Raw genomic sequence first — 27,982 nt, 5'->3', positions numbered from 1 at the left:
CCCAAGGGTATTAAAAGAACTTACAGATGTAATTTCTGAGCCTCTGTCCATTATTTTTGAGAATTCTTGGAGATCAAGCGAGGTGCCAGAAGATTGGAGGCAGGCAAATGTTGTCCCCATCTTCAAGAAGGGGAAAAAGGAGCATCGGCTGACCCGCCTGCCAAGCCGATGACCCACACGCCCCCTCAGACTCCTGCTGAGGGGGGGGACCATGGGATGACAGTCAGTGGGATGCCAGGTGGGTGTACAGCCCTGTGTGGGTCATCCCTTGTCACCTGGGAGTGAGGCAAACTGACAGCCCCTGACTGGGCATGCACCGGCCATTCCTCACTCCCCAGACCCCTTATGGGGATCCCCATAATAGGGAAACTGAGCCTGAGAGCCCTATTTTCCCCCAAACGGATCAGTGCCCAATGCCCAATATGCAGCCTACTAACCCCAAAGCTGTGACAAAAGGGAGGGCTGGGCGAGATGCTGTCATGGGCCAAGTGATGAGGGGCGGCGGCCAGCGTAGACCAGGGGCCTGCACTAGGTGAGCCTGGGTGTGCTTCCCCAGCCCCTGGTCATTCCCCCGCCCCCTCCACAACATGGCGGCCACCACGCTGTCTCCCCACCCACCTCCCCCTCATCGCCCGCAACCTGGCCCCCAGGGGAGTCTAGGAGCCATTGTTTCTCTGATCTAATGTATTGATTTTATCTCATGCTCTTGTACTTGTACTTTGGAATATAGTCATACCAATGTTGCCTGCCTAAAACCAAAAATCCCTTGCTCGCTAACGCTGATTTTACAGAACAAGTAACCAACCTGTTAACTCTGGAAATATGCTTTACTGACCTTGCAGCTACAACCAGAATTGTAACCGTTCCAGAGGGGAATGACTTTGTTTTCTTTGTAATCTTCTGCCTTTTGCTGTCTAGACTAAGCTATTGTGTTCTCATGTAACTTCTTAGATTTTCACGCCTAAATGCAATCTACCCCAGGGGAGGGGGGAAATGATGCTCCTTATATCAATAGTACCTTTGCCTGTAAAATCATTCCTGCCAGCTTTCCCATCTACAGATGTACCCATGAACTTAATGGATCTCTAAATAAAAGCCTTTCAATCAATGCACTGGAGTGCTTGCTGTGAGGGGTCTGGGGGTCTATCTGCCATGGACTGCCATTCCTAGAACTGACACACATAATATCCTTGTTGACAAGTTGGTAAAATGTGGTTTGGATCCTATTACTGTTAACTGGTTGACAGATCACACCCTAAGAGTGCTACTTAATGGCTCCTCATTCTCTTAGAGAAGAGTGACAAGTGGAGTGCCTCAGGGATCAATGCTGTGACCTGTTCTGTTCAACATTTTTATAAATGAGGGAGGGGGTTAGGGTTATGACAGATTAATTCCTCTGTAATCAGTGCACAGCCTCAAGCTTCCGTCCTTAAGGAACAGCACCAGGGCAGCATGTGGAGAGATTGAAGGTTGATGAAACCCCTTTGCAGGTTTTTATCAATGAACTTGCGCAGCTCCTCTCTCTCAGCTGGGCTTATAGAGTACAGCTTCCCCTTAGGAAGGTTGTGCCCGGGATCAGTTCAATGGCACAGTCTGTTGCCCTATGAGGGAGTAATTTGTCTGCCTCTCATTACTCACCACCCCTTAAATCATGGTATTCAGAAGGGATATCAGCTAACTCTTCCCTTGTTAAACATAGTTTAAGGCATGGGAGGTGGTGTGACACCCCATTGTGGGCTCCACATGTGTTTCTGACATCCCAGCGCTGGGAAACACAATCGGCCTGTCTTCCACTGTATGTGACGAACACAATCATATAAGCTACTTGACTCCCAAAACTGCTGGAAATTTTGCAATTGGGCTTACTACAAAAGTTCTTTCCTCCCAATGACTCCCCATTCCAACCTGGGTGAGTTCAATCTCATAGATGCAGGGAGCCTGTACTGTAACCACAGCTTAGAAAGCCTCAGTATCTGTGTAGTCAGAACTATGTCCTGTCCCTTTAACAATTGGTACTCATGGGAATTGTAGTCCCCCCTCCAATATAGAAGTTTATTGTAGGCTTCCTGTGAAGGTGTTAAAACTTGATGGTCCTCTTCCTCCCTTTGTTGGGATGCTTCTCCTCAAGCAAGGATACGACAGTTATAACGAATTTACTGCTTGTCTACAACAAATCTGGACCGATAAAGATGTATCTTGCTTCTGAATGAACCATGTGTAGTTCACTGGCTCCAATTGTAAGTAAGGATTCCTTTATGATCTGGGTTGAGGAAGGCAGTGCGTTAGAGCTATCTGGAAGCCAGCATCTTTCCCAGCTGCTTCCAGAATAGCAAATTCATTAAAAGGCTCGTCTTGCTCCTTCACAAAGTAAATTCATTAAGAAGCATGTTCTGCTCCTTCAAGATCACCATAGTGAATTAATAGCTACAGCATGTTTTGCTCTTGAAAAGATAAAGAATACATGTGTGCATGTTTGCATGAAGACGGGAAACAAAATCTCAGCTCCCTCCTGGCTGCAAAGGCTTCCCCTTTGTCCTGTAAACGGTTTCTACTGGAGCCTCTCAGTTACTAATTGACTGACCAGCCCAGGAGCCCACCTTCGCTAGCCGGAGAAGGAAACAAGCAGCTTAAATAAGAATGTTTCAGCCACCTGCATGCTTTATTCTCAAGCAGAGAAAATGTTTCATGCCTTTCAACCTGTTGTTTGTGATTTGAATGCTTCCTAACTCAAAGTGGAGGAGAGCTCCAGTACAGATCACCTCTCTCACACTGCTCTGAATGTACCTCATGCCTTTGAATTGCAAAACAGCAATATTGCTCAGGGCTATGCTTCACGCCAGCCTGCTCTTGTAATCCAGAATGCTTTCTCCACAACTCCCAAGTGCTGAGCACACAAAGGGATTCGATCTATGAAGAGCACACGCATTTGAAAAGCAACTCCAAAACCTAAGTTGGGAAAAGTTGCTGAGCGCAAACAGCTCCTCAACACAGAATCCTGATTTGCAAAAGCTACCAAGGGGAACTTGCAAAGCATTCACCATAAGAAGAGTAGGCACTGCTAAGGAGCACACCCACACCCCTAGTGGTCACTTAGAGTAACTACAACTGAATTCTTATAAAGCTCACTCACTGAGCCCCCGGTGGCCAACCTTGGAAGTGCAGCCAACAATTCTGTTCTAAGCTATACAGAAGTCACGTGCTTGCACTACCACAACAGTGCCGCCACAACAGTGCCATCCTAGTGGGCTGAAGTAGTACTGCCGCTTCATCACTGCATCCCAGTGGCCAACCTCGGAAGTGCAGCCAACAATTCTGTTCTAAGATATACAGAAGTCACGTGCTTGCACTACCACAACAGTGCCACCACAACAGCACCACCCCAGTGGTCTGAAGTAGTACTGCAGCTTCAAAAAATATATATATTTTTGCCGAAATGGAAACTCCTGTGGGAAATCCGGCAGGTGAAGAGGACATCACTGATCCTACCAATACACCCACTACTCCTTCCAATGGCAATGATGAAGCTGAGTCCAAACATCCACCACGGAAAAGAACACTGACTCGTAAGATGCGAGAATTGTTATCCGCCAAGAAAGCAGAAAGGCTCAAGGAGTCTGAAAAACATTGGATACGGATTCAAGAGTATCTGGAAAAACTGGATACGGCGGCTGATGTGGATGATCTGTATGATTTGGGAAGACTTCTGGCTAGCGAGTTTGTGCACTGGAAGGCTCATATGGAACACGTGCGTAGCATCTTGGATCAGCTGGACACGGATGAAGCATTGGCTGAACAGCGACACCTTCAAGAGGTGAGTGATGAACAGGAAAGGCTCGTTGATGACGCTGTGTGCAATTTGGATAGGCGCATCAAGGAAGAGACTGAGAAACTTCTTGATTCTACCAGTGGCGAACCACGTTCTAAAGCCGGTTCTTCACGCAAGTCCAGCCATCCGTCCTCCACAACTTCATCATCCAAGCATAGTAAATCAGCCTCTAAATGCAGTAGCTGTTCTCACCGTTCTAATACCTCTTTGCTCGCCTTGGAGGTGGCCAAAGCAAAGGCAGAAGCTGCTGCGGCAACCAAGCGGGCCGAATTTTCCAGGAAGGAAGAAGAACTGATGAAAGAAGCTGCCAACAGGGAAGCTCAGCTTCAGAAGGAAGCTGCCATCAGGGAAGTTCAGCTACGGAAGGAAGCTACTGACAGGGATGTTCAGCTACGGACACTCCAAAAGGAAGCAGAAGCAGCGGAGTTATGAGCCAAGGAGAAGGCCCTAGAGGACGGCTTCCAGGATTCAGATTCAGATCACAACCTACCACAGCTGGAGGAGCTGGCTCCAACTCTATGGGTACTGACCTATGTAGAAGAACGAAGAGCCTTCACAAAAGGCCTCGCCGCACTAGTGCTTGACCCCGCTGCTCCGGAGTTCAAACCAGCGGAGCCTACCCAGCCTGTACCTTCCATGCGAGTCCAGACCTCGCCCGGGCTTTTGGAGCCTCTGAACACCCTGAATCCAGGTGTTTCGCCCCGGGCGCCAACTGCGGTTGCTGCACCCCCGTTGCCTCAGCCATCTGCTCCTGGCGGCCCAGCCTCAAAGCCTGCCTCTCCTGTTCTTATGCCTGTGTATGCGCATCGGTGGACAAAGCAGGACCTCGCCGAAAGAGGCATGCAGAAGTTTTCAGACCACCCAGAGGACTACTTGCTCTGGAAATCGAAGTTCCGTAATGCTACTAAAGACATGGGACTACAGGCAAATGAAGAACTAACACTTCTAGCTGCATGGCTGGGACCTGAATCTGCAGCCCAGGTAGACCGCATTCATGCAGCTAATGTCGAGGATCCCGAAACAGCCTTGTCGCTAGCATGGGACTGGCTCGACAAACGTTATGGCAACTCATTGGAGCTTGAGATCTCACTCATGAGGCGCCTGAACAAATTTCCCAGAATACCCTACAATGAACCACGTAAACTTTGGGACTTGGCTGATCTTCTTACTGAGTTCCAGACTGCTAAGAAGAATCCAGCACTACCAGGGTTAGCTTGCCTCGATCAGTACTAGACGCAGAGGAGCATCATAGAGAAACTGCCACGGCCACTTCAAGATAAGTGGGGTGACACGGTGAGCTCCTACAAAAAAGTACATCGTGGAGCATACCCTCCTTTCTCAAACCTCGTGAGTTGCATCGCCTCACTGGCGGAGACACGTAATGATTCCCAATGCAGATATTACGCGCACCCCAATGAGCCTCGTGATGAGAAGACTCATTCTCGGGACATCAGGACTGTGCCTTCACGGGATACCAGGCACAAGCCTCTACGGGACTCCAGAGCCAAGGCAACTGCTTTGGTGCTAAAAACAAGGGTCTCCAAGACGCCTGCAACATCGAAGTTGCCAGCACAGCCATCAGCACAAAAGTCAACGGCACGACCTACGTACTTCTGTCCACTCTACATGGATGGATACTCTGCGAACAGGTGCCCAACTTTCAGGAAACTGCCACTGACAGTGAGGAAGTTCACGATTTCAGAGCTCAAGATGTGTCCCCATTGTTGCCAATCTCGAGAACATGCCTCAACTGATTGCAAGTCTTATATAAAATGCTACGAGTGCGGCAGCGACACACATCCAACTGCCACGCACACAGATGCCACGCCAACACAGCCAGTTGTGCCTGACAACCCTGCCTCCCAAGGGAAGAAGCCTGTTTCGGCCCACTGCACTCAAGTGTGCGGCGTTGGGAGCAACAACCGGTCCTGCCATCAGATATGTCTCGCCAAAGTCTTTCCTGCTGGCCAACCTGAACAGGCCATCAAGATGTAAGTCATCTTAGATAGCCACAGTACCCGGTCCCTGGTCGACCCAATATTCTTTGAGCTCTTCAACAGATCAGGTGATGAACTGCCATACACCCTCAGAACGTGTGCTGGGGTCCAGCGCACAGCGGGGAGGAGAGCCACCGGGTTCCAAATTGAATCTCCTGACGGCAGTATCCAGTTCTCTCTACCTCCACTGTTGGAATGTGACGCCATACCAGATGATCGCAACCAGATTCCGACACCAGACGTAGCGCTCCATCATCCACACCTACAATCAATAGCAGATCACCTTCCTGCCCTGGATCCAGTTGCACAGATCGTGCTTCTGCTAGGGATAGATGCTACCGATCTGCTAGTTTGCCACGAGGTGATCGTTGGACCTCCTGGCACCCCACATGCCCAGAGGTATGACCTAGGATGGGTCATAGTGGGGAACGTGTGTAGATCGCTTACAGATGCCAAACCAGATGAGCGTCTTCGCCATAACCATCATGGATAACGGACGAGCCTCACACTTGAAGCCATGTCCAGAACACTTCACACTAACGGAAGAGGACTATGGCCTTGGAACTACAGTGTTCCGAACAACCAAAGATGATAACATGCTCGCCCCATCTATGGAAGACAAGCAATTCCTACAACTAACGGAAAAGGAACTTCAGCAAGATGACTCTGGAAGTTGGATTGCTCCACTCCCTTTCCGCACACCTAGACAGCGATTGCCCAACAACCATGAACAAGCCCTATCTCGACTCAACACCTTGCGCAGAACCCTGGCAAAGAAGCCTGAGATGAAGGCCCACTTTGTGGAATTTATGGACAAGATGCTGCAAGATAAGCATGCAGAACTTGCACCTCCACTGCGAGAGGGAGAGGAATGCTGGTACCTGCCATTCTTCGGGGTATAACATCCCCAAAAGCCCGGCCAGATCAGAGTGGTCTTCGATTCCAGTGCCCAATTTAAAGGATTCTTGTTGAACAAGGCCCTCCTAACTGGACCGGACCTGACCAACAGCCTACTTGGTGTACTAATCCGCTTTAGGAAGGAAGCCATAGCTGTCATGGCGGACATCCAGCAGATGTTCTATTCCTTCCTCATCAGAGATGATCACCGCAACTACCTACGCTTCTTATGGTTCAGCGATGAACTGCATAGCCAGAAGATTACCGAGTATCGCATGTGAGTCCACATGTTTGGCAATGGACCGTCCCCAGCAATTGCCAACTATGGGTTGCATCAAACTGCACACATAGGAGAAAGGAAGTACGGCCTGGACGCAAGGCAATTTGTGGAACGGGACTTCTATGTGGACGATGGACTGAAGTCCTTACCCACTCCAGAAGCAGCCGTGGACCTGCTAAAGAGAACACAACAAATGCTGGCTGCAGCTAATCTTAGGCTGCACAAAATTGCATCCAACAGCACGAAAGTGTTGGAAGCATTTGCTCCAGAAGACCATGCCAAAGGACTACAGGACCTAGACTTGGGTGGCAACACTCCCCTCCTCCAACGCAGCCTTGGACTGAGTTGGGGCCTGAAGGACACCTTCATCTTCCGAGCACCAGCTCAAGAGAAACAGTTCACACGACGAGGAGACCTGTCGGCAGTGAACAGCTTGTTTGATCCCTTGGGGTTTGCTGCATCAGTGACCATCCAAGGAAAACACCTCCTACGCACTCTCTTCTTAGGCACCAAAGACTGGGATGAGCCTCTTCCTCCCGACCAAAGAAAGGAATGGGAGGCCTGGAGAGGTTCGCTCAACTGCCTCCAAGCTATCCAGATCCCACGCACCTACGTACCAGTCTCACCTGCCGCTGCCTCCCGCAGAGAGCTACACATCTTCTCAGAAGCATCAACGAAAGCGACTGCAGCCGTGGCATATCTGCAGGTCGTTGGCGGGGAGAACCAAGTCCACGTGGGCTTCATCCTGGGGAAAGCTAAGTTAGCCCCACTACAGGGACACACCATCCCACGTCTGGAACTATGCGGTGCTGTGCTTGCTGTGGAGCTTGCAGAGATAATAGAGAGAGAGATGGACCTTACCTTTGATACCACTACCTTTTACACAGACAGCAAAGTAGTACTCGGATACATACACAATCAAAGTCGTTGGTTCTATGTGTATGTCAGCAACCGAGTAGAGTGTATTCGATGATCCACATGCCCTAACCAGTGGCGACATGTCCCTACGGATCAGAATCCAGCAGAACATGCAACATGGTCCATCCCTGCCTCACAGCTGGCTGAATCCTCCTGGTTGAAAGGACCTGACTTCCTCCGGCATTCGGTCAATCCAGTACAGCATGAGGAGGAACACTACCAGCTCCTAGACCCAGACCAGGACAAGGAAGTTCGGCCTCAAGTCACCTGCATGAAAGTGGGAGTTGAGACCGACCACCTTCTAGAAGCAAAGAAATTTGAATGATTCTCCAAATGGAAGCCACTCGTTCTAGGATGGCACGCCTCATCCACTTTGCTCGCCACCGGAATACAGAGCCAACCTCGTCAGATGTACAACGCAGGGCAGAGCTCCTGATTTTCCAGAGAGTACAACACGAGTTGGCTTTCAAAGGAGAGCCATCTGCTCAAATTTAATACGCTCTACTAATTTCACCCGGTCTAGTCCCAGAACTGTTACAAGGGCAGGAGTAATTAAATGCCTGCTGCACCCTGAATCGATCCAAGCTCTCACTCTGATATGTGTCGCCTTTCTAGGGTGAACTACTGTAATGGGGAGGAAAAATAAGGTGCCCTTTTTTCTCGTCATGCTTGGCACCTGCTCTTCTTTGACCTGCTGACAGGTGCCTGTCACAGCAGGTCTGTGCAGTTTCCCGCTGGCACATCCTCCTCACTGCTGTAAGGAGATCCCTCTCCAAGACTCTCAAGTGCTTCTCCCTTCCCGGCTGCTGCTGCCTTCTTGCACTTTTGGGATGCTGCTCCGCCACCACGCTGAGCAAGTCTCTAATCAAAGGAAGGGGTTATTTCCAAGTGAGGATAAGGTAATCAGTGCACAGTCTCAACCCCCCATCCTTTTTTCCCCTGAAACAACACAGGCGCCTCATGGGCGGAGCTAGTGGGGCAGATGAATCCCCGCTCCAAGTTTTTATCAATGAACTCTCTCAGTTCTTTTCTTTCGGCTAGGCTCATTGAGTACAATTTACCTTTAGGCAACTTTTCCCCTGGAGTAAGTTCAATAGCATACTTCAAGTTTCTATGGGGGGGGAGGGTAGCTCATTAGCTTCTTTCTCATCAAACACTTGTTTGAAAATCTCGGTATTCAGAGGGAATGACTCCTTCCTCTTCCGCAGTTAACAGTACAGTCTCTAATGGGGAGGGTGCCTCCCTGCCCCACACTTTAGTCCATGCATGCTTCACACAACAATCTCCCTTAAAGATCACCATTGCACTGCAAAATGTCCCATGCCCCCACAATTTAGACATAGTCCTTGTCTCCATCATGCTTCCCTTCCAAGCATTGAGACAGGGGATTTTGAACACAGCGGGATGTGACTTCTGTCTGCAGCGGTGGGTCTCCTCGACCCTGCATGTTGTTGCATTCTTACAACCTTCACTACTTCGGTTCAATTTTCAACCTCACATGCTAGTTGGATCCACCTCAACAAAGTCTGTGGATCATCTTGCATTAATGCACGGTCTGGTAAATGAACATTTAGAACATTTCGAAAGAGTTCAATTTTTACTCCTTTATGACAGTTCTGAGTTTTGGTTGCTGATTGCCTGACTTTGGCACCATATTCTCATACAGGTCGGGACCCGTCTTAAGATCCTGAGCTTTGTTGAAGCCCTTTCCCCCTCTAACAGGTCTTCAAATTGGGCTCGTAGCGCATATATGAAGGCATTTAAGCCATACATCTCTGGTGTCCCCATGTTATGCAAGGTTACAAACCATTCGGCTGCCACCCCTTCCAGTTGAGATCCTAAGTGGTTCACTCGACTGTGCTCTGAAGGAAACAAATGCCCTCCAGTCACAAAAAAAATCCATGGCTTGTACTATAAAAAATCACAAGTTTTTGGGGTTTCCATCAAATCTGGCTTCCAATTTGAATCAATCTTGCAGCAACCCCACTGTGAGAGCTCCTGCTCACTGGTGCCCCACTGCCTCGTGGATTGGGGCCGCTCCGAATGGGGGTGGTTGAATGTGTCCCAGTGCCACGTATCTGGTAGGCTCCATTTGCTCTGTAGTCCATTGGAACAGCCTGTGCAGTTTAACACAGATTGGGAGAAGCTGAAACAATATCTGGAGAAGAAATGGGAGGTGGGAGGAAAACTGTGGCAGTTTGAGAACTACTGAAATATAACAAAATGTAGAGGGGGGTGACTTTACCGGGGGGGGAAGAGATAAATGTGAATTTATAAGCAGTTAGATTAACAGATTGATATATATATAGATATATATAGGTTAATAGATAGAATATTGATAGAAAATAATTAATGATAAGGTTTAAATATAAGTATTGAGTAACCAACAATATTTTCTTTCTTGGATAAGATTTGTATAATGCACCAAACTGAATGTACAGAAGAGTCAAATTGATTGACTATGGGATGAGTTATATAGAATTACCATAAAAAGATATAATGAGTAATATATAGAGAATAAGTCAAATTGTTTGATTTAAATGTAAGATTTTTATGGTTTATGATATATAGGTTTATGATATATAGAAATATTTAAAACTGGAAATGGGATAAATTGTTTATCCAAGATGGAAACAAAGACTTACAGTTTGGGTATATAACAAGAAAAGTAGTTAAGGATGTACTGCTTAGTATAATGGAGAATGTATATTTGTTTTAGATAGAGGAATTTAATAGAAGTAAGGGAAAAGGGATAAAGGGTGGGAAAGCTGTTGGAAGTCAACAAAAGGGGGGGAAAGGGAGGGGGTTAGAAGTGAAAAATTTGGGGAAAATTGAATGCAATGTAAAAAATAACGGATTCTAACCCAATAAAAAAATTTTCAAAAAAAAAAAAAAAGGAACAGCCTGTGGTATCCCTCCATACTGAGGTGGAAAGGCTTGTGCTTGCACTCGTGGGGCTCCCTGAGGGAGATTTATTGGAGGACCCCCCCTTTGCAGGCATCCTATTTGCACTCCTGTCCCCATTGGGACAATTATGGGGTTTCTTTGTGGTTGGCCTGGTTGGGGCACCTTCATCCCACTGGCAAAAACCGATGCCCCTGTGCTTGCTTGAGCGTGAACTGAGCTTGACACTCTCATCCCCATTGTGGCACTTGGTGCCCCTGCGCCGCTCACGATCGGAGGTATGGTCAGAGGCTGTGGGGCTCCACTTGGGCCCATTCCCTCTCCTCAAGAAAGTATGTTAAAGGCCATCACTATGGCATGAGTTGGAACGGATCCTCGCATCCTTGTAACTATAGGAAACTGCAGTTGGAATCCTTTGAGTTCCCATAAAATGTTCTGGAGTCACTAAAGTTGGCCTCCCCCTTTCTGCACTTCCTTGTTCTTGTTCAATCGGTGGCGCTCTCCACTGCTCCTCTGGCAGTAGCTGTGCACCAGATCCCACCGTTAGGCTCATCATTTCGTTTACTAGCTGGGTGGTTTGCTCCAGCTCCTTTCTCCTCATTGCCATTTGGGCCTTGCGGATCTGGTACCTCTCTCCCACCTCTCTTGGCTGCAGTGTCTGGCCCCTGAATGGGACTGATGGCCCAACCACACTCCAGTCCATGGTGTAGGTACCCTCATTGCTTATATAATCCTGGGGACTTTGCCAGATGCCAGGGGTTAATCCAAGGTCCCTCCGCATTTGTACATCCCCCAACACCGATTGTGTTGTCACCTCCTGTAGCATAGGTAGCTGCAGCATGGCTCCATTCCTGGTTGCTTGGCCTGGCCGCAGCTCCTGTTTCTCACCAATTTAGTGGGTCAACTGTAAATTCACTGCATTCTGCAGCATTTCCAGGGGGTAATCCAGGGTCCTCCGTTACTTGTAAATCTGCCAGGACTAGGGTACGTTGGGCATCCACTGCGCTTCTCATCCAACCCTAGGTAAGTTCTGTTAATGCCGACAGGTCATATCTCACCACCTGGAGCTGTTCACTGAGGTAATCCAAATGATCCTCCCCTCTCAACTTCATCACATTTGTCGGTTCAGGGGAGTCCCGAGCAAGGAACAAGATCCCTTGGCAAATGTTTTTCCATCGCTGGTGATCCCTTTGTGACTCAGGGTCTCCATCTGGAGGGAGGTCCAGAGGGGGCTCCAACCCCCACGACAAATAACTCACCTTTTTCAAGGGGAGGCTTGTATAATGTCCCAGTTCATCATCCTACCAAAAGTACGATGCACTTGCGGCTATATTATCCACTCCTGTCTCTGAAGTGGTCTGGGATGTTCCAAAGAAAAGGTCCCCCATGGGCTTGATCCTCAGGTTGTTCTCTGGGTTGGAGGTCAGCTGCAAAACCATGGAGATGTCAACTGCTCTTGTCTCACTCAGGCAGTGACCAAACAGTGCTCCTCTCCACCTCTACTTTTTCTCCCGGTTTCTGGGTGCCCATTGTCTGGGACTTGGTAAAATAGTCCATGTAAGATGGGTGACCTCTCTCCTGGGGATCACCCCCAGTTCTGTAGGAGTCCTTCCAGCATCTGCACCTGATCCCAGATGCAGGACTGGGTGGGAAGTAGGGTCTCCTGGCACTGTTAATCCCAGGACTGGCTGTAATGGTGGGAATCCGGTAGCCATTCTTCAGAGGTTACAGGTATAGGAGAAAATGATGATTCCTTTCAATATGTCAGGCTATGGATGACAGGATACGGCAGACAGATCCCTGGACCATTGCAGCAAGACACAGGTTCTTGGTCAAATGGCTTTTTATGCAGAAATCAGATCATTTCCATATACAGGTTCATAAGTTTACTTAGAAGCAAGAAAGCCTCCAAGCAGTACAGCTTCCTTGAAAGGAATAAAGACTTGAGGAAAGTACAGGTCTAAATACTTAAACATTTCCCTCCTCCCTAACCCACAAGTTTTGAGCAGGAAGAAGTCTGGGAACCTTTGCTGGCGTTTATACATCAGCTAGACATGACAGAAGAGGCATAACAGAAAAGGTAACATTTCAGACATTGCAAGGTCATTTTGGTGAGCCTCAGAGAAAGAGATTACACAGCTGTGTTCTCAGGCTGGGAGGGAGAGAAATGAAAGTGATGCACATAGCATTTGCAATATGAAATCAAAACAGTATTAGCAATTAGCATCCCCTAGAACAATGACATGGATGTAGGGGTTAGAGACATGACACCTGGGTAAGAAGGCTGCCTGCCTCATCCGCTGGATATTCTCCATGAAGGCATGCAAGTCACACTTCATCTCCCCGATCTTGGCTCAGATCTTTTGCACCTTGTCATTGGAGGGCACTTCTAGCGTTCCTTTTCATCCATAATCTTCATCACCTCCCCCCCTTCGGGGAACTCATCTCATTGAAGCAGACCTGGTCTGTGGAGCTGAGCCCTCCAATGATCTCTTGTTTCCTGCTCCCTCTTGGTTGACACCACTCGCGGAGTCCATTGCATCGGGGTCCTCTCCTTCCAGAAGCTGTAGTCCATAGGCAGCCAGGAAACACCAGTGCGGGGCCTCGTGCCAGCTCCAGCCAATGCCCTCGCATTGGTCCCACAGTCTTTGGTGAGGTCTTTACAACTTCCCTCAGGCGGCTCTGCTGCACTGGTCCCCCTTGTCTCCCTCAGTCATGACTCAGAGACAGACGTCTATGGTGATTCAGATCTGAGGGTTAAAAGGAGTCCTAGGCCGATTCCAGACAGCCCTCTGCAATCCGAAACGTTGCGCGTTGTCGCGCGTTGTCGCGCATCATCGCATGGAAAACGCGAAATACCACGTTTTCTCACGTGAGTTTTGCGCGAGGTCGCGCAAAACTCGTGCGAGAAAACGCGATATTTCGTGTTTTCCGCGCGATGACGCGCGACAACGCGCAACGTTTCAGATTGCAGAGGGCCGTCTGGAATCGGCCCTAGTAATCTGTAAGGATACCAGGCAACTCTCAAAAGACTTCACTTCAGGAGTTAAACTTCTTTAGTCGAAGATATTGTGTAAGAATATGACAAAGCAAAACCAGCAAGAATTGATGGAGATTACAGACTGTGAAGTAGCTAACAAAGTGAATTATTTAGGAATTGAGCTGACTGAGAAAAATATAGATTTATTTAAAAATAATTATGAGAAATTGTGGATACAAATAGAAAGAGATCTGATAAAATGGAATAAATTAAATTTGTCATGGTTGGGAAGAATAGCAGCAGTGAAGATGAATGTGCTACCACGTGTGATGTTTTTATTGCAAACAATTCCAATCATTCGGGACTACAAACAATTTGATAAATGGCAAAGAAAAATTTCGGACTTTGTGTGGGCAGGAAAGAAACCTCATGTGAAAATGAAGGTGTTACAAGATCCGAAAGAAAGAGGCGGCCTGCAATTGCCAAATTTAAGATTATATCACGAAGCAATCTGTTTGGTTTGGTTAAAAGATTGGATAACGTTAAAAGACCGTAAACTGCTGGCTTTGGAAGGATATAAAAAACTGTTTGGATGGCATGCCTATTTGTGGTACGATAAAGTTAAAGCGGACTCTATGTTTTTGCATCACTACATTAGAAAAAGCCTTTTCACAATCTGGAAGAAATATAAGAACTATATGGAAGGTGGTATTCCCTCATGGGTAGTACCATATGAAGTAATAGATCCGAGAGCGGTTTATAATGAACAACAATGTCTAACCTATAAAAAGATAATGTCGATGGAACAGAAAATGTCAAAAATTAAAACGGAAGAAGAGTTATCTTCTCACTATGGATGGTTCCAATACCGGCAAATAAGAGATCTTTATAACTTGGACTGTTCAAAGGGTGGAATAAGATTGGAAAATTTGGAATTAGAATAAGTGATTCTTCAAGAAGGAAAAAAAGAAATTTCGAAAATTTATAAAATACTTTTAAAATGGTACACGGAAGATGAGACAGTTAAAGTCCAGATGGTGAAATGGGCAATAAATTTTCATAAAGAAATAACAATGGAATCTTGGGAGCATTTATGGAAAAATACGTTGAAGATTTCAACTTGTACCAATATTAAAGAGAATGTCTATAAAATGATGTATAGGTGGTATCTAACACCAAAGAAAATTGCGCTAGGAAATACTAATATGTCAGATAAATGCTGGAAATGTAAGAAGCATGAAGGATCATTATATCATATGTGGTGGACTTGTGAGGTAGCTAAGCAATACTGGGGAGATATAACTAAAATAATTAATGAGGTTTTGCAAATCCAAATAAATAAGGACCCAGAATTGTTGCTGCTGAACTTGGGAATGGAAGATGTTCCAAAGCAGTATAGAATACTGTTGTTTTATATGATTACAGCGGCGAGACTTTTATATGCGCAGAAATGGAAAGTGCAAGAAGTACCAACTATAGAAGATTGGATATATAAATTGCTGTACATGGCAGAAATGGACAAAATGACAAGAAAACTGAAAGATCTCGATCCAGGAGAATATATTGCAGACTGGGGGAAATTGAAACAATATCTAGAAAAAAATGGGATGTGAAAGGAGGATTGTGGCAGTTTGAGAACTATTAATCTGTGATTTTAGAAACAGAAGAGAGAAGTAACTTTACCATTAATGGGAAAATTTGGCTATTAATCAACCTAAGCTAGTAATATTATTAGTTTGACTTTATTAAAAATACTTAGTTCAATTAATGATGTAGACAATGGATATATTAGTGTAGATGATATAGTATATATAAAAGAATTTGAATAAGCTTAGATTAAGAGATACAATATATGTATGTTTTAGAAGAATATAGTAGAAAATAAGTTAAGCAATAAGATAGGTTAAGGGTTGGAAAGCTGTTGAAAGTCTATAAGGAGGGGGAGGGAAAGGGTGGGGGTTGAAATAAATTCAGTAGGAGGGGGAATGTATGTATTAATGATGTACTCACCAATAATTTTTTTTTAAAGGAGTTAAACTTCTTTGTTGATGTCAGTTTCATGCTCTTAAGCCATTGTTGCTAGGACTGGCTGCTACCAAAATGCCTAAAGCAGATAAAAGTTCCCCACGATTCCTTCTCCCTCCTTCTAACGGTTCTCAACTCTGCAAGCAGGCTCTGGGACTCATAGACTTCTCAAGGCCAGGCAGGTTCCCAGGCTAAGGAGTTCCCAGGCTAGGGAAAGATTACAGCAGGAATGAACAACCACTTTCTGTTCTGTTTCCCACCCCAGTGACAAAATCACTACAACAGCATCAGCTTCATTTACAAGGGTATGACAGGTGATCCTGAACACCTGACAAAGAGGAAGTTCTTCCTAATGTTTAGCTGAAAACCCTTTCGATTTATTTTCAACCCACTGGCTCTGGTCCGACCTTCTGGGGCAGCAGAAAACAACTCTGCACCATCATCTATATGGCCAGGGCTCATTTCGAGGGGGAACACGCAGGAACACAGTTCCGGCAGTTCCCCAAAGAGGTCATGTCAGGTGGCCCAGCACACCTGACTCTCAGCCATTTTGGGCCTGTTTCATCCAGGATTGGGGCCAAAATGGCACGGATTGGGCCTCTGATGGTGGATCCTGTTCAGCAGCAGCCCAATCCTGACCATTTTTGGCCCATTTTTGGCCATTTTCAACCCCTTTTTGCCATTTTGGGCCCAATTTTGGCCCTGAATGGCCAGCATTGGGTGCAAAGCAGCCAGGATAGGTGATGTCAGGGGGTATGGCATATGCAAATCAGTTATGCTAATGACACATTTCCAGTGATGGCATGTGGTGTGGCATATGCTAATGTGTTATGCTAATAAGTTTATCCAGCTCTTTTTCTACGAAATGACCCTCCTTCAAGTACTTGAAGATGGTTATCATATCATCTCTCAGTTGTATCCTCTCAAGGCTAAACATACCAAGCTCCTTTAACATTTCCTCATGACTTGGTTTCCAGTCCCCTCGCCATCTTTGTTGCCCTCCTCTGGAAATGTTCCAGCTTGTCTATATCCTTTTTAAATTGTGGTGACTAAAACTGATGTCGAGGCAGAGCAAAGTAGAGCGATACCATCACTTTCCATGATCAGGACAACTATGCATCTGTTGATATGGTCCAAAATAGCTACCACATCACACTGCTGACTCACATTCAGTGTATGTATGGTATACTAAGACCCCTAGATCTTTTTGCATATACTACTATCAAAAACAAGTCTCCTCCATGCTAACATTATGCATTTGGTTTTTTCCTTCCTAAATGCAGAACTTTGCATTTTTCTCTGTTGAAATTCATTTTGTTTTAGTTCAATTTGCCTGCCTGTCAGGATCATCCTGTATCCTGACTCTGTGCTCTACCACATTTGCTACCCCTCCCAATTTAGTATCATCTGCAAATTTAATAAATATTCCCTCCATTTCTTCATCCAAATCATTTATAAAAATGTTGAACAGGTTCTAAGTCCACTTATCACTCTTCTCAAAGAGGATGAGGAACCATTAACAAATACTCTTTGGGTACGATCTGTCAACCAATTACAGATCCATCTAAAAGTAATGGGATTCAAACCACATTTTACCACCTTGTTGACAAGGATACTACATGGAACCTTATCAAAAGCCTTACTGAAATCGAAATAAACTATGTCAACAGCATTCCCCAATCCAACAAGGTAGTAACTTTCTCAAAAAAAGAGGTAAGGTTAGACTGACATGACTTGTTCTTGAGAATCCCATGCTGGCTCTTAGCAATCATAGCCATCCTTTATAAATGCTCAAGGACTGACTAATGAGGTACTGACTTTTCGAGGTACAGACGACAAGTCGACGGGTCAGTAGCTACCCGAATCCTCCTTTTTCCCCTTCTTGGAGATGATAACAACATTTGCCCACCTCCAATCTTCTGGCACCTTTCCTGTTCTCCAAGAATTCTTAAAAATAATGGACAGAGTCTCAGAAATTACATTCATGCATTCTTTTAGTACCATTTTATGCAATTCAACTGGTTCTGAGGACTTAGTTCCATTTAAAGAAATCAGATGTTTATGTACTACCTCTAGGCCAATCCTAGGCTGTAACTCCATTCTCCATCATGTGTTCTGTTACTGCCATGTTGAGCACTTGTTCCCTCACAGAAGAAGACTGAGGAAAAGTAAGAATTGAGCAGTTCTGCCTCTCTTCATTATCTGTTACAATTTCACTTTCCTTTCCCTGCAATGAGCCTACCATGTCCTTGCTTTTTTTCTTACTTTGAACATAAGCAAATAATCTTTTTTTGTTGTTTTTAGCATCTCTTGCTAGCCTAGGCTCATACTGAGTTTTAGTTTTTCTAACACTCTCCCTACAAGCATAGGTATTTGTTTGTATTCATCCTTGGTTATAAGGCCCTCCTTCCATTTCCTAAATGTCTTTTTTATTTCTCAATTCATTAGAAAGCTGTTTATGGATCCACCTTGTCTTCTTTAGGTTCCTCTCATTTTTGTTCTCAAAGGAATCATTTGTGATTGTGCCTTCAATATTTCACCTTTAAGAAACTCCCATCTGTTAAGAAAGATGTTATACCACTGCTTGATTCGTGAGTTTCTGCTCTATTATTTTTACTCTTTGCTTCTAGAAAGGTTTACTTAAAATATATACAACCTATTTCTCCTTTTTTTTTGTCTTTAAAATGTGAAACTCTGTTTTACCTGTGCAACTTATCTTGATATATCAGCTTTAATAATATGAAAATCTAAGTAAACAGCTCTGGCTGGATTTTTCCTTTCTCGAATCAAATATTGATCTGGCCCCCTTACCTCCACCATCATGAAAACCTAAGTACATAAATTTGGAGGGTATGGTCAAAACAGAGGCAAAAAAAGAGGAAAACTAGCACAAAAATATTTCTTCCTTATATAGATGTCGATTTTTCTTTGATGGATATTTACTGTAGCTGTTTTTTTTACTTTCTGCCCCTATAAAGATCCATATATAATATATACAAAAGAAAAGAGTTTTAGAAATGATATAAGGAGTAGGATAAGTAGATTTTTAAAAAGTGTAACAACTAAATAAATGTTTATGGAAACAAACGGGAAATTTGAAGGTATATGGGGCATCAACTATATACTTAGTGATTTTTTTTATATATACTGGGACTGATGTATGTCTGCCTTGTGGTGAACCTGCTAAAGTTTGATCTGTTGCTGTAATCCCCCCCTATTATTGTAAAAACCCAATAAAAAGTCATTTAAAAAAAATCATAACATTCCGAAACTAGTGGGAGAATATTTTGATCTGCAGAATATTCCATGGCTGACCTAAGAGTAGCAGCTCTCAAGCAGAGAAACTTCAAAGGAAAATTACATGAGATTGCTGAAATTGAATTTCTTTGCAAATTTGGAACAAAGTATCCACCAGAGTTGAATCGGGACACAGGATTTTTCTTGTATTACAGATGCTAATTTTCTGTACTTCACATTCATGACCTATTAAACTAACTACAACATGTTTATAGCTAGCTCCCTGACACACTAATTTACAATACTCCTTCCATTCTTTGCCTGGATTACAAATACTTCTTCCTTTTTCCACTCCTTGTATCTGATGAAGGAAGCTCTCATTCTTTAAGTTCATACCCTGAACATCTAGTTGGTCTTTAAGGTGCTACTGGACTCAAATCTTGCTCTTCTACTTCCCCCCAGAGGCACTTGCAGCTAGCACCATCTTTCATCTGGGGCAGTCGAGGGGGGGAGTAGTTGTGAATCTCTGGCATTGTGCAGGGGATTGGACTAGATGCCTCTAGAGGTACCTTCCAACCCTATGATTCTAACACTCCTCATAATGGAACAGCTGTGGAAGAACTGAGCAGAGTCTGTCATATAGGATACACTGACAAAGTTTACTCAAGTCACAGCTGTATCCATCAAAGCACTGCAAACTATGTTCCAGTTCTCTTAAAAGCATAAAACAAGCCTCACACAACCACTGTAAGGACAAAGGGCAAGTGACAGTCCAATACACAGAGGAGACCACCAGCAAGACAATCTATCCCAACCTTTTTTGCCAAGAAGTCTAAAATCAAATGTAGCAACTGGTACCATGATAAATATTGAGTAACACACACACACACACACAACAGATTTCTACCACTTGACTATTCCATGCCAGAGTGGATATTCTAAGAGCGATGCAGAAATTCATGGACTTCTCAGTCAAGGTTACAAAAATTGTATAAGGGAAAGCTGTTTTACAAACAGTAATTCCATGTGAAAGCAAACCCATCTACAGAACAGACATAACATATAAATTGTCTCACAAACCTGATTAAGTATCCTTTTCATTTTTAATAACTGAGTCTTCACAGTTGTGCAGTCTTGAACCATATGCCGAAGGGTCATTTCATCAAGCATCACAGTGTTTGGCGGCAAGCTGACAAAGGGTGGGTACAAGCATGGTGCTCCATACCCTTCAAGATGACCAACAGGAGAATCTAAATAGTTGGAAGTCCTGAAAGATGTTGGGGGGGGGCGGGGAATTGAGACGTTCATACATTGAACTTGAACAGGAAACACATTACAAAAACTTGTAGTATTAGTTCAACCAAATACCATATTTCAACAGAGTCAACAACGCTAGTGAATTCTTTTTCTGATGTACCAAGAAAAGCTGTAAGTTCTGCATCTCAAGCCAAAAGGAGAAGAGGAATAGTTTACTCTACAAACTGCAGAATCAAATACCATTGACACAAGACATTTTTTTTAAAAGATCCCCCCACACCCCAAAAGAAAGGTGTTATCTCTGGATCCTATGCTAACCAACATTCCAATCCATACATCACATTGACAGAACAACAAGATGAGAGTCCAGTGGCACTTTAAAGACCAGCAAGATATGTTGAGAGATATTACCTGTATCTGATGCTTTGCCTCTCCAGAGCCAATACCCTGAAAATCTTCTTGGTTTCTAGGGTGCTATTGGACTCAAATCGTGCCCTTCTACTGCAGACCAACATGGCTACCTACCTGAAACTACTGACACTCTTATTTTAAGAATATTTCCATGACAGGAATCTTTTGTAACCATCCATGAATTGATACAAAAAGATCAGCTCATCAAAATTTTTATTTTTCAGCACTAAATCAATTCACATGTTTCTATGGGCTTTAACTCCAGCATCTTTTCAAGGAATAATATTAACAAAACGGAAAATGTACCACCTTAACTAAATACGTTAGATTACACTAGGGTAATCGAATGGGTATACATGCTCTATTTTGAAGGATATCCTATCCATGAAATGGTAGTTAAAAGAAGTATTAGAAAAGGGGTCCCCAAACCTTTTGAGCCTGCTGGCACTCTTCAAATTTTGAGAAGTGATTAACTTTCCAAAATGGCTTCCACAGGAACAATCACATGGAAACCACACGAAACTTCCTAATTCTGAGTTTGTCCATTGGTCTGTCAAGGTTAGTGCTTCATGTTAGAACCACTGTCTAGCCTAGAGGAGGGGATGAGCTTTTACTCCTAAACATTCACCTCCCTTCATGCGGCATTCCAGCTCCCAGGACTTAGGGCTGGAACAAAGCTCCATCTCTGATTTGCAGAAGAAGCTCAGGGCAACAGTCACAAAACTACAAGCCATCACCCCTTTAGCCTTATTTTATTCCATGATTAACATAGGAAACAGCCTTATGATGACCATTGGTTTATCATGGTCAAAACTGGCTCTACTCAGACTGGCAAACATTCTTGGTGACATTTTACATAGGGGCATTCATGTCATTTAAAGGAATCTCAGACTTCCCACATTGGGGGTAGAGGGATGTTTTAAAAAAACGTTTCTTCTAAAAATGTATAGAAGCTTATTTCTCATAGAAGAAGATGGGGAATCAATAGAAAGAATGAAAGCCAAGTAGGGAGGAAGAGAGAATAAAAAGAAATGAGGGATAGCTGGACGAGAGTAAGAAAGACTGGAGAATAAAAAGGAAAGCCTGAAGATGGAATGCACCGCACACTGGGTAAAGAAGGCCAGGTGCTTACCAGACCTCCTGATCCTCCAGTGGAAAGCCCTTTCATTTGAATGAGGCCAACCAGTAACAAGCCCTGACTGACAATGGCTCTGCTTACTCTCTGAAAAGCTTGGTAGGTGTCAGATGAAATACTGGTGGACGACTTGGCACCTATGGGCACCAGGTTAGGGAACCCTGCACTAAAATTTATAAAAAATGTTTCCCAGATAAAAAGTATCACTGAAAGAAGTCCTCTAAACAAAATGTAACAAAATTTACGTCTTCTATCAGCCCTTGTAACCTTTGCCTCTCCCCATATCCAATGCATTCAGATTTAGCTTCTATGCCTTTGGGGGAAGATGCTTGTATTTGCTTATGCTGATCTGTAAAGTACAACATACAGTGATGCTCATATAAAGTTATCACCAACAGAATTTCTCTTTCATTTTTTTCTTACCTGTTAAGATCATTTCTAATATGGTGACGGTGATCAATGTGACCGAGACGATAGCGGTCTTGAGTATTCCAGCACTGGGGTGTCCTCTTCCATGGCCCTTCCTTCTGTTGTCTGATATTTCTGTCTGGTCGCTCATATATATTCATTTTTTCATAATCCCCTACAGTTAGGATAAATGTCCATAATGTTAGTCTACAAAGAGATACATTACCATCAAGAAATCTGCACCAGCTATTAAGTGAATTAGTAGTGATTTACAAAAGTATACGTGATTATAGATAAGATTGGTTAAACTGCTGTTAATTTGCTTATTTTGTTTTTTATAATCATGAGGCGTTTTCTATTTCTAATTATTGCTATGGACAATCTTAATCACAGGAGAGTTGGATTATGTTTTAACTAAGTGTCCAAATTCAGCTTCAGATTACACTAAATCAGAAGCAGCAATAAATGAATACCAGGAATACTAAGTTAAGCAACTTAGCATTTCAGTTTGCAAGAAGGGAAACAAGACTTCAGTTGAAGACTTTAAAATGCAGCAGCATTTTGTTCTAAGGAATAACATGTTTACTATCAGAATCTTAATACTACAAAAAGTACTTTATTAAACATCACAAAGCATTTAACCATAACAGGAAAGCATTCACTTGATGAGGAAGTTTTCTTTTTCAGTATCTTTATATATTGGCATATATTAGCAACCACTCATTAGGCTGCACAAGATGAAACAGATTTTAAAAACAGCTCTGTGAATTTGGATGGATTGGTTTGAAAATGTGTCCACCAATTATTTATGACAAATTAAGTCAAAACATACATTTCAGGTAAACAAGAAACATTTTGACAAACCCTTCAGACTTTCCACTTACCCAAATACTTTGTCTTCACATTGGTAGCCCTTGACTACAAGTAGCTTCCGATAACAGAGCAGTCTGTGTCTGAGCAGGCAGCAGGAGTGGTAAGCAGGACCTTCCTTCTTGCCCATCCCCCCTGCTCGCGCATAGTTGGGAAGTGGGCCCAGTTTGACCCTGTGATTTAGAACTACCGTCCTCCTTCACAGAGAACATACTTCCTATACTAGAACAGCTGCTATAAATAGAGTGAAAGTTTCCCCCCAGACTTAAAAAAAGAACAAGGAAAATAACAAGCCTAGGAACTTTTCTAACATTCTTGTTCACATTTGAACGATGATTGTTATAATTATGCATAAACAAACTGACTCAAAATATCCAACTCAATCCTACATTAAAACACTCTTAAAAAGGGAACCCATTCTGACCACTGTTAAAAAGTTTAATTATTTTAGTGTAAGACATCAGAAAACACTTTATGGAGTTCCTTTAAACGTCTCTGAAGGCCCTTTTAAACATTTTGTGCAATTAATATGTTTAAATATTTACTTAAAACATGACGCAGAACAAACTGAATTATATAGTGAATTAAGAACACTCATAAAAATAAATTCAGAAAACAGTTATAAGATTTAGTAGAAACACAGTTACACAGAATGCTCACACTAGATGCTTCAGAAGAATTAAACAGTATTTTTCTGAGGTCAAGAACAGAGATCTAGTGTGGGTGCTGGCATCCTTGGGGAAATCCGGGGTTCAAGGACAGAAGTGGTGGTGGTAGGCAGAGGATGACAAGGAAGAAGGCAATCTGTGTAGCGAATGGGAACGTGTGTGTTATGCTAAGAGTAGGTTGCATTCACTAACCATTATCAGAGGGTACATCTTCCGGTAAGTCAACATCAAGCATAAGATCATCATCTTCAAGATCACATGAATCAAGGTTATTCAAGATATCCTACAAAAAAAAACACATGCTGCAAAATACACACATTTTCACCTGCTCTTTCAATGTAGTTATCTATGTGCAATTTTCAAATTCATCTTTTACTCAGTGATAGTGCTTTCCTGTCACCTCATATACCAGCAATCCAAGTAAGAATTTATTTATTTTATTTATGTCATTTATATTCCGCCTTTCTCACTGAGACTCAGGACAGATTACATAGCGTAAGACTAGTACAATCAGTGGCAAGGACAAGGGCACGCATTTCCATACTGTGTCAAGAACATTTCCATAAACTGTCATAGGGTAAATGAATATAAGTTTACAAAGACCCCAGATGTTTATCAAACTTTTTATAGAGGTGTACTATCTGTTCGGGATTCTGGGGATGTTCCTGAACAGCTAACATCTTCTGCCCTTCCTTGGCATTACTATAGGCAAGGAAATAAGTTTGAGGTGTGTAAGAGTCTCAATCCTGACTAACTGCTAAGCAACTCAGTGAGAAGGACCGTAAAGTTAGGCCAACTATTTCAGAAGAAATATCGGCAAAATCATACTCCCAAATGCAGAAATCAAAAAAGCAAATCATGGAAACACTTCTCTACATGTTTTTTAAAATTATGAGACTTTGTACAGATTACTGGCATAACACTGGTGTAAGGGGATTCCCTAAAACACAGTTGTGGGTTTTCCCAATTAATTTTAAGATTGCACCCATTCAACTCAAGCAAGGTAAGTGGCAAAATCAGTATATACATTAGTTCTCATTTTATTCAACAACTGAGCAAAATATATTTGAACTGGAAAGTATTTGTTTAAATATACATTACTTTCCATTATTAAAAGCAGCAAAAATGCATCTATCACAACACACTGAGTAGCTGGCTGGTTCTGACATGTAATGACAGAGAGACAGAAAGAAGAGCACGATAGAACATAACACAGATCAGCAGTATAGAAATTGGTACAGTCCAATTCAAACCTTGTTCCTATTCCCTTGGCCATGCCACAGTGCCAAGTTTAGTGTTATATTTTGCATAAATAAGTGATGGAATTAAAAGTGAAGATGTATGTTTGCCCACTGACTTACAGCTACTACCTACACCATATGACAAAAGCTCAGACAGAAAAGCTTGGCTATATCAAAAGAAAAAAGACCAATAATCGCAGGAACTAAATTTAGTTTATGACAACCCAGAATTCAGCACCAACATCTCCTGCATGTCAGTGTTCCTTATCCCCTCCTCCCACAAATACTGCCATGTAATGTTCATACTAGAGATGGGCACGGAACAAAAAAACCCCGAACCACTCGGTTCGTGGTTCGTTAATTTCCACAGAACTCGGAACACGAACTTAACAAACTCATCCAATTTCCGAACCGGTTTGAGGTTCGGGGTTCAGGGGGGCCCAGGATGGCCCCCTTCATGCTCAGAGGGCCCAAACTTGCAGGGAATTTTCAGTAGGCTTTCCTCCAGCCACCCTCCAAGTTTCATTAAGATGCAATATGGATTTCCGAGTTATAGAGCCCTAAAGCTGATGCCCCCTGGAAAGTCCCATAGAATTGGAGCCATCAAAGGCAAAGACAAAAGGTTAAAGAACGCAGGACTCTAATCTGGAGAGCCGAGTTTGATTCCCCACTCCTCCACTTGAAGCCAGCTGGGTGACCTTGGGCTAGTCACGACACTCTGGAGCTCTCTCAGCCCCACCCACCTCACAGGGTGTTTAATTGTGGGGATAGTAATTACATACTTTGTAAACTGCTCTGAGTGAACATTAAGTTGTCCTGAAGGGCGGTATATAAATCAAATATTATTATTGTTATTATTTGAAGTGATGGACTCCCAGACGTGGGTCATGTCTGTAGCCGCCCCCTCCACATGGGCGGGCTTGGGGAGGCCTCCTGCCGCCTCCCAACTCAGGGCAGACAGTCTGGCCACAGCTTGGCGACACCACCCTGTGCTTGCCCACATGGACCTAGGGACAACTGCACATCTGGCGTGTGGGTCATATTGGCGGCAGCCCACTCCTCGCGGGAGGGCTTGGGGAGGTGTCTGGCTGCCTCCCAACACAGGGAGGGGGTCTGGCCACCCCCAGAGGCACCCCCCTGTACCTGCCCGCATGGCCCTAGGGGTAACCACACATCTGGCATGTGGATCATATTGGTGGTCGCCCCCTCCTTGCGGGCAGGCTCAGGTGGGGAGGCATCTGGCTGCCTCCCAACTTGGGGTGGGGGATCTGGCTGCTGCCCAGAAGCACACCGTTCCCACCTGCACAGCCCTAGGGGCAAACCCACATCTGGAGCTGTGGATCATGTCAACGCCTGCCCCTTTCTCATGGGAGGGCTCAGGCGGAGAGGCAACCTGCTACCTCCCAATTTGGGGCGGGGGTCTGGCCACTGCTCAGCAGCACCCCCTCTGCTCGCCCACATGGTCCTAGGGGTGACCACACATCTGGTGTGTGGGTCATATCAGCAGCAACCCCTACTTGTGGATGGGCTGGGGTGGGGAGGCATTCGGCTGCCTCCCAACTTGGGGTGGGGGTCTGGCTGCCACCTGGTGGCACCTCCCTGTGCCCACCCACATGGTCCTATGGGTGACTGCATGGTTGGCGTGTGAGACATGATGGCAGCCACCCCTCTTCCCCATGGTTGGGGAGGTGAGAGTTACTTCCGCAAAAGGTGCCCAAGTCCCATGGATGGTGTGCGAAGTACCCTTTCTGGATGGGAAACAGACCGATTGATACGTCATCTCTTGTGCCAAGATATGGTGAGTGACTGGCTGCTGACAAAATTCACCTCCTGGACGTGGTGCACTGATAGAGATCTCCCCCTCCTTGGGATGAGGCTATTCTAAGTCCCACTGGCGGGGTTTGTGGGGTCCTATTATCATCCCACAGCATAAGGCCCATCTTCCCTAGAAGACGTGGCTGCTGACCAAACCAACCCAAGTCTGCATCACACATCCATCATAGCAATTCATATAATTTGTTGAATATTTGCACATTATGACAGTACTTGATATCACATTGCTGCAGATTCTCACCTAATTACACATTAGAACACTTTGTGAGTATGAGAAATAGATTCTAAGACACCTCTGAGATGAGGCAGCAGTCACAGATGTCTTCCCCACCTTGAGGGGGAGGCCATTCTAAGTCCCTAGGATAGGATGTTACAGCTGCAGACTTCACCCACTGGCCACCTATGGTGGCAACAATGGGAACCCTTCCCCCATAGAGTGGGAGAGCAGACAAGACAGGTGCTTGCCACAATTTCCCCAGGCACAGTCTGCCCAGGAGAGCAGCATGCAGCTGAACGGCAATGTGGAGAAGTGGCAGCTGTTGACGGTGTGACCCACTCGCTGGGTGCAGCAGATCATGGTCAGGGAGGGGGACACCTGGCCCTCCCCCAGCAGGAAAGCAAAGCTATGCAGCAACATTGTGCGCACCCCGCCCTTGCATGGAGGGGCACTGGCTAGGCTGGACTTGGTGCACAAAATAAGTGGCCCAGACAAGGCCAACTAAGTAGAGGAGCGATCAGAGTAACGTAGCAACATCGTGTGATCCCCTTGCTCAAATAGAGGGGACACGGCCCAGCTGCACAGGAAGCACAAAATAAGCGGCCCAGAAGAGGCTAGACTGCGAAAGCAGCATGTAGCTGAATGCATGAGTGGAGCGGCGGAGGTTGTCACTAGCATCACTCACCCGCTGGATGTGGCGGAAAGTCCCTGACTCACCCGCTGGACATGGCGGGTCACTGTCAGGGTGGGGGCAGAGCAGTGAAGCAACATCATTCACTTCCCTCCCTCACATGAAAGGGCTACAGGCGACGGAACATGCTGTAGAAAATAAATGGCCTGGACACGGTTGGCCGAGGAAGGTGGTGTGTGGGATACAG

At 44.7% G+C, this 27,982-nt stretch overlaps 1 protein-coding gene across 2 annotated transcripts in view; it reads right to left on the bottom strand.

Annotated features, from left to right (window-relative positions):
- Positions 1–27,982, bottom strand: part of CCSER2 (coiled-coil serine rich protein 2) — a 356,652-nt gene that overhangs the window by 203,851 nt on the left and 124,819 nt on the right. The window contains exons 4-6 of one of the 2 annotated variants that reach the window (XM_055001012.1): positions 24,006–24,096; positions 22,291–22,450; positions 20,145–20,331 (exon numbers count right to left, since the gene is read on the bottom strand). In XM_055001012.1, the coding sequence (XP_054856987.1) occupies positions 20,145–20,331; positions 22,291–22,450; positions 24,006–24,096 (438 nt within the window). Of the gene's footprint in view, positions 1–20,144; positions 20,332–22,290; positions 22,451–23,159; positions 23,209–24,005; positions 24,097–27,982 lie in introns of those variants that run through there. The other variant, XM_055001015.1, reaches the window with a different exon arrangement.

This window comes from Eublepharis macularius, chromosome 17 (genome assembly GCF_028583425.1).
Source record: "Eublepharis macularius isolate TG4126 chromosome 17, MPM_Emac_v1.0, whole genome shotgun sequence".
In the NCBI taxonomy this organism is placed as follows: Eukaryota; Metazoa; Chordata; class Lepidosauria; order Squamata; family Eublepharidae; genus Eublepharis; species Eublepharis macularius.
The sequence above is the reverse complement of the archived record's forward strand: the minus strand, read 5'-3'. Positions and strand labels throughout refer to the sequence as shown.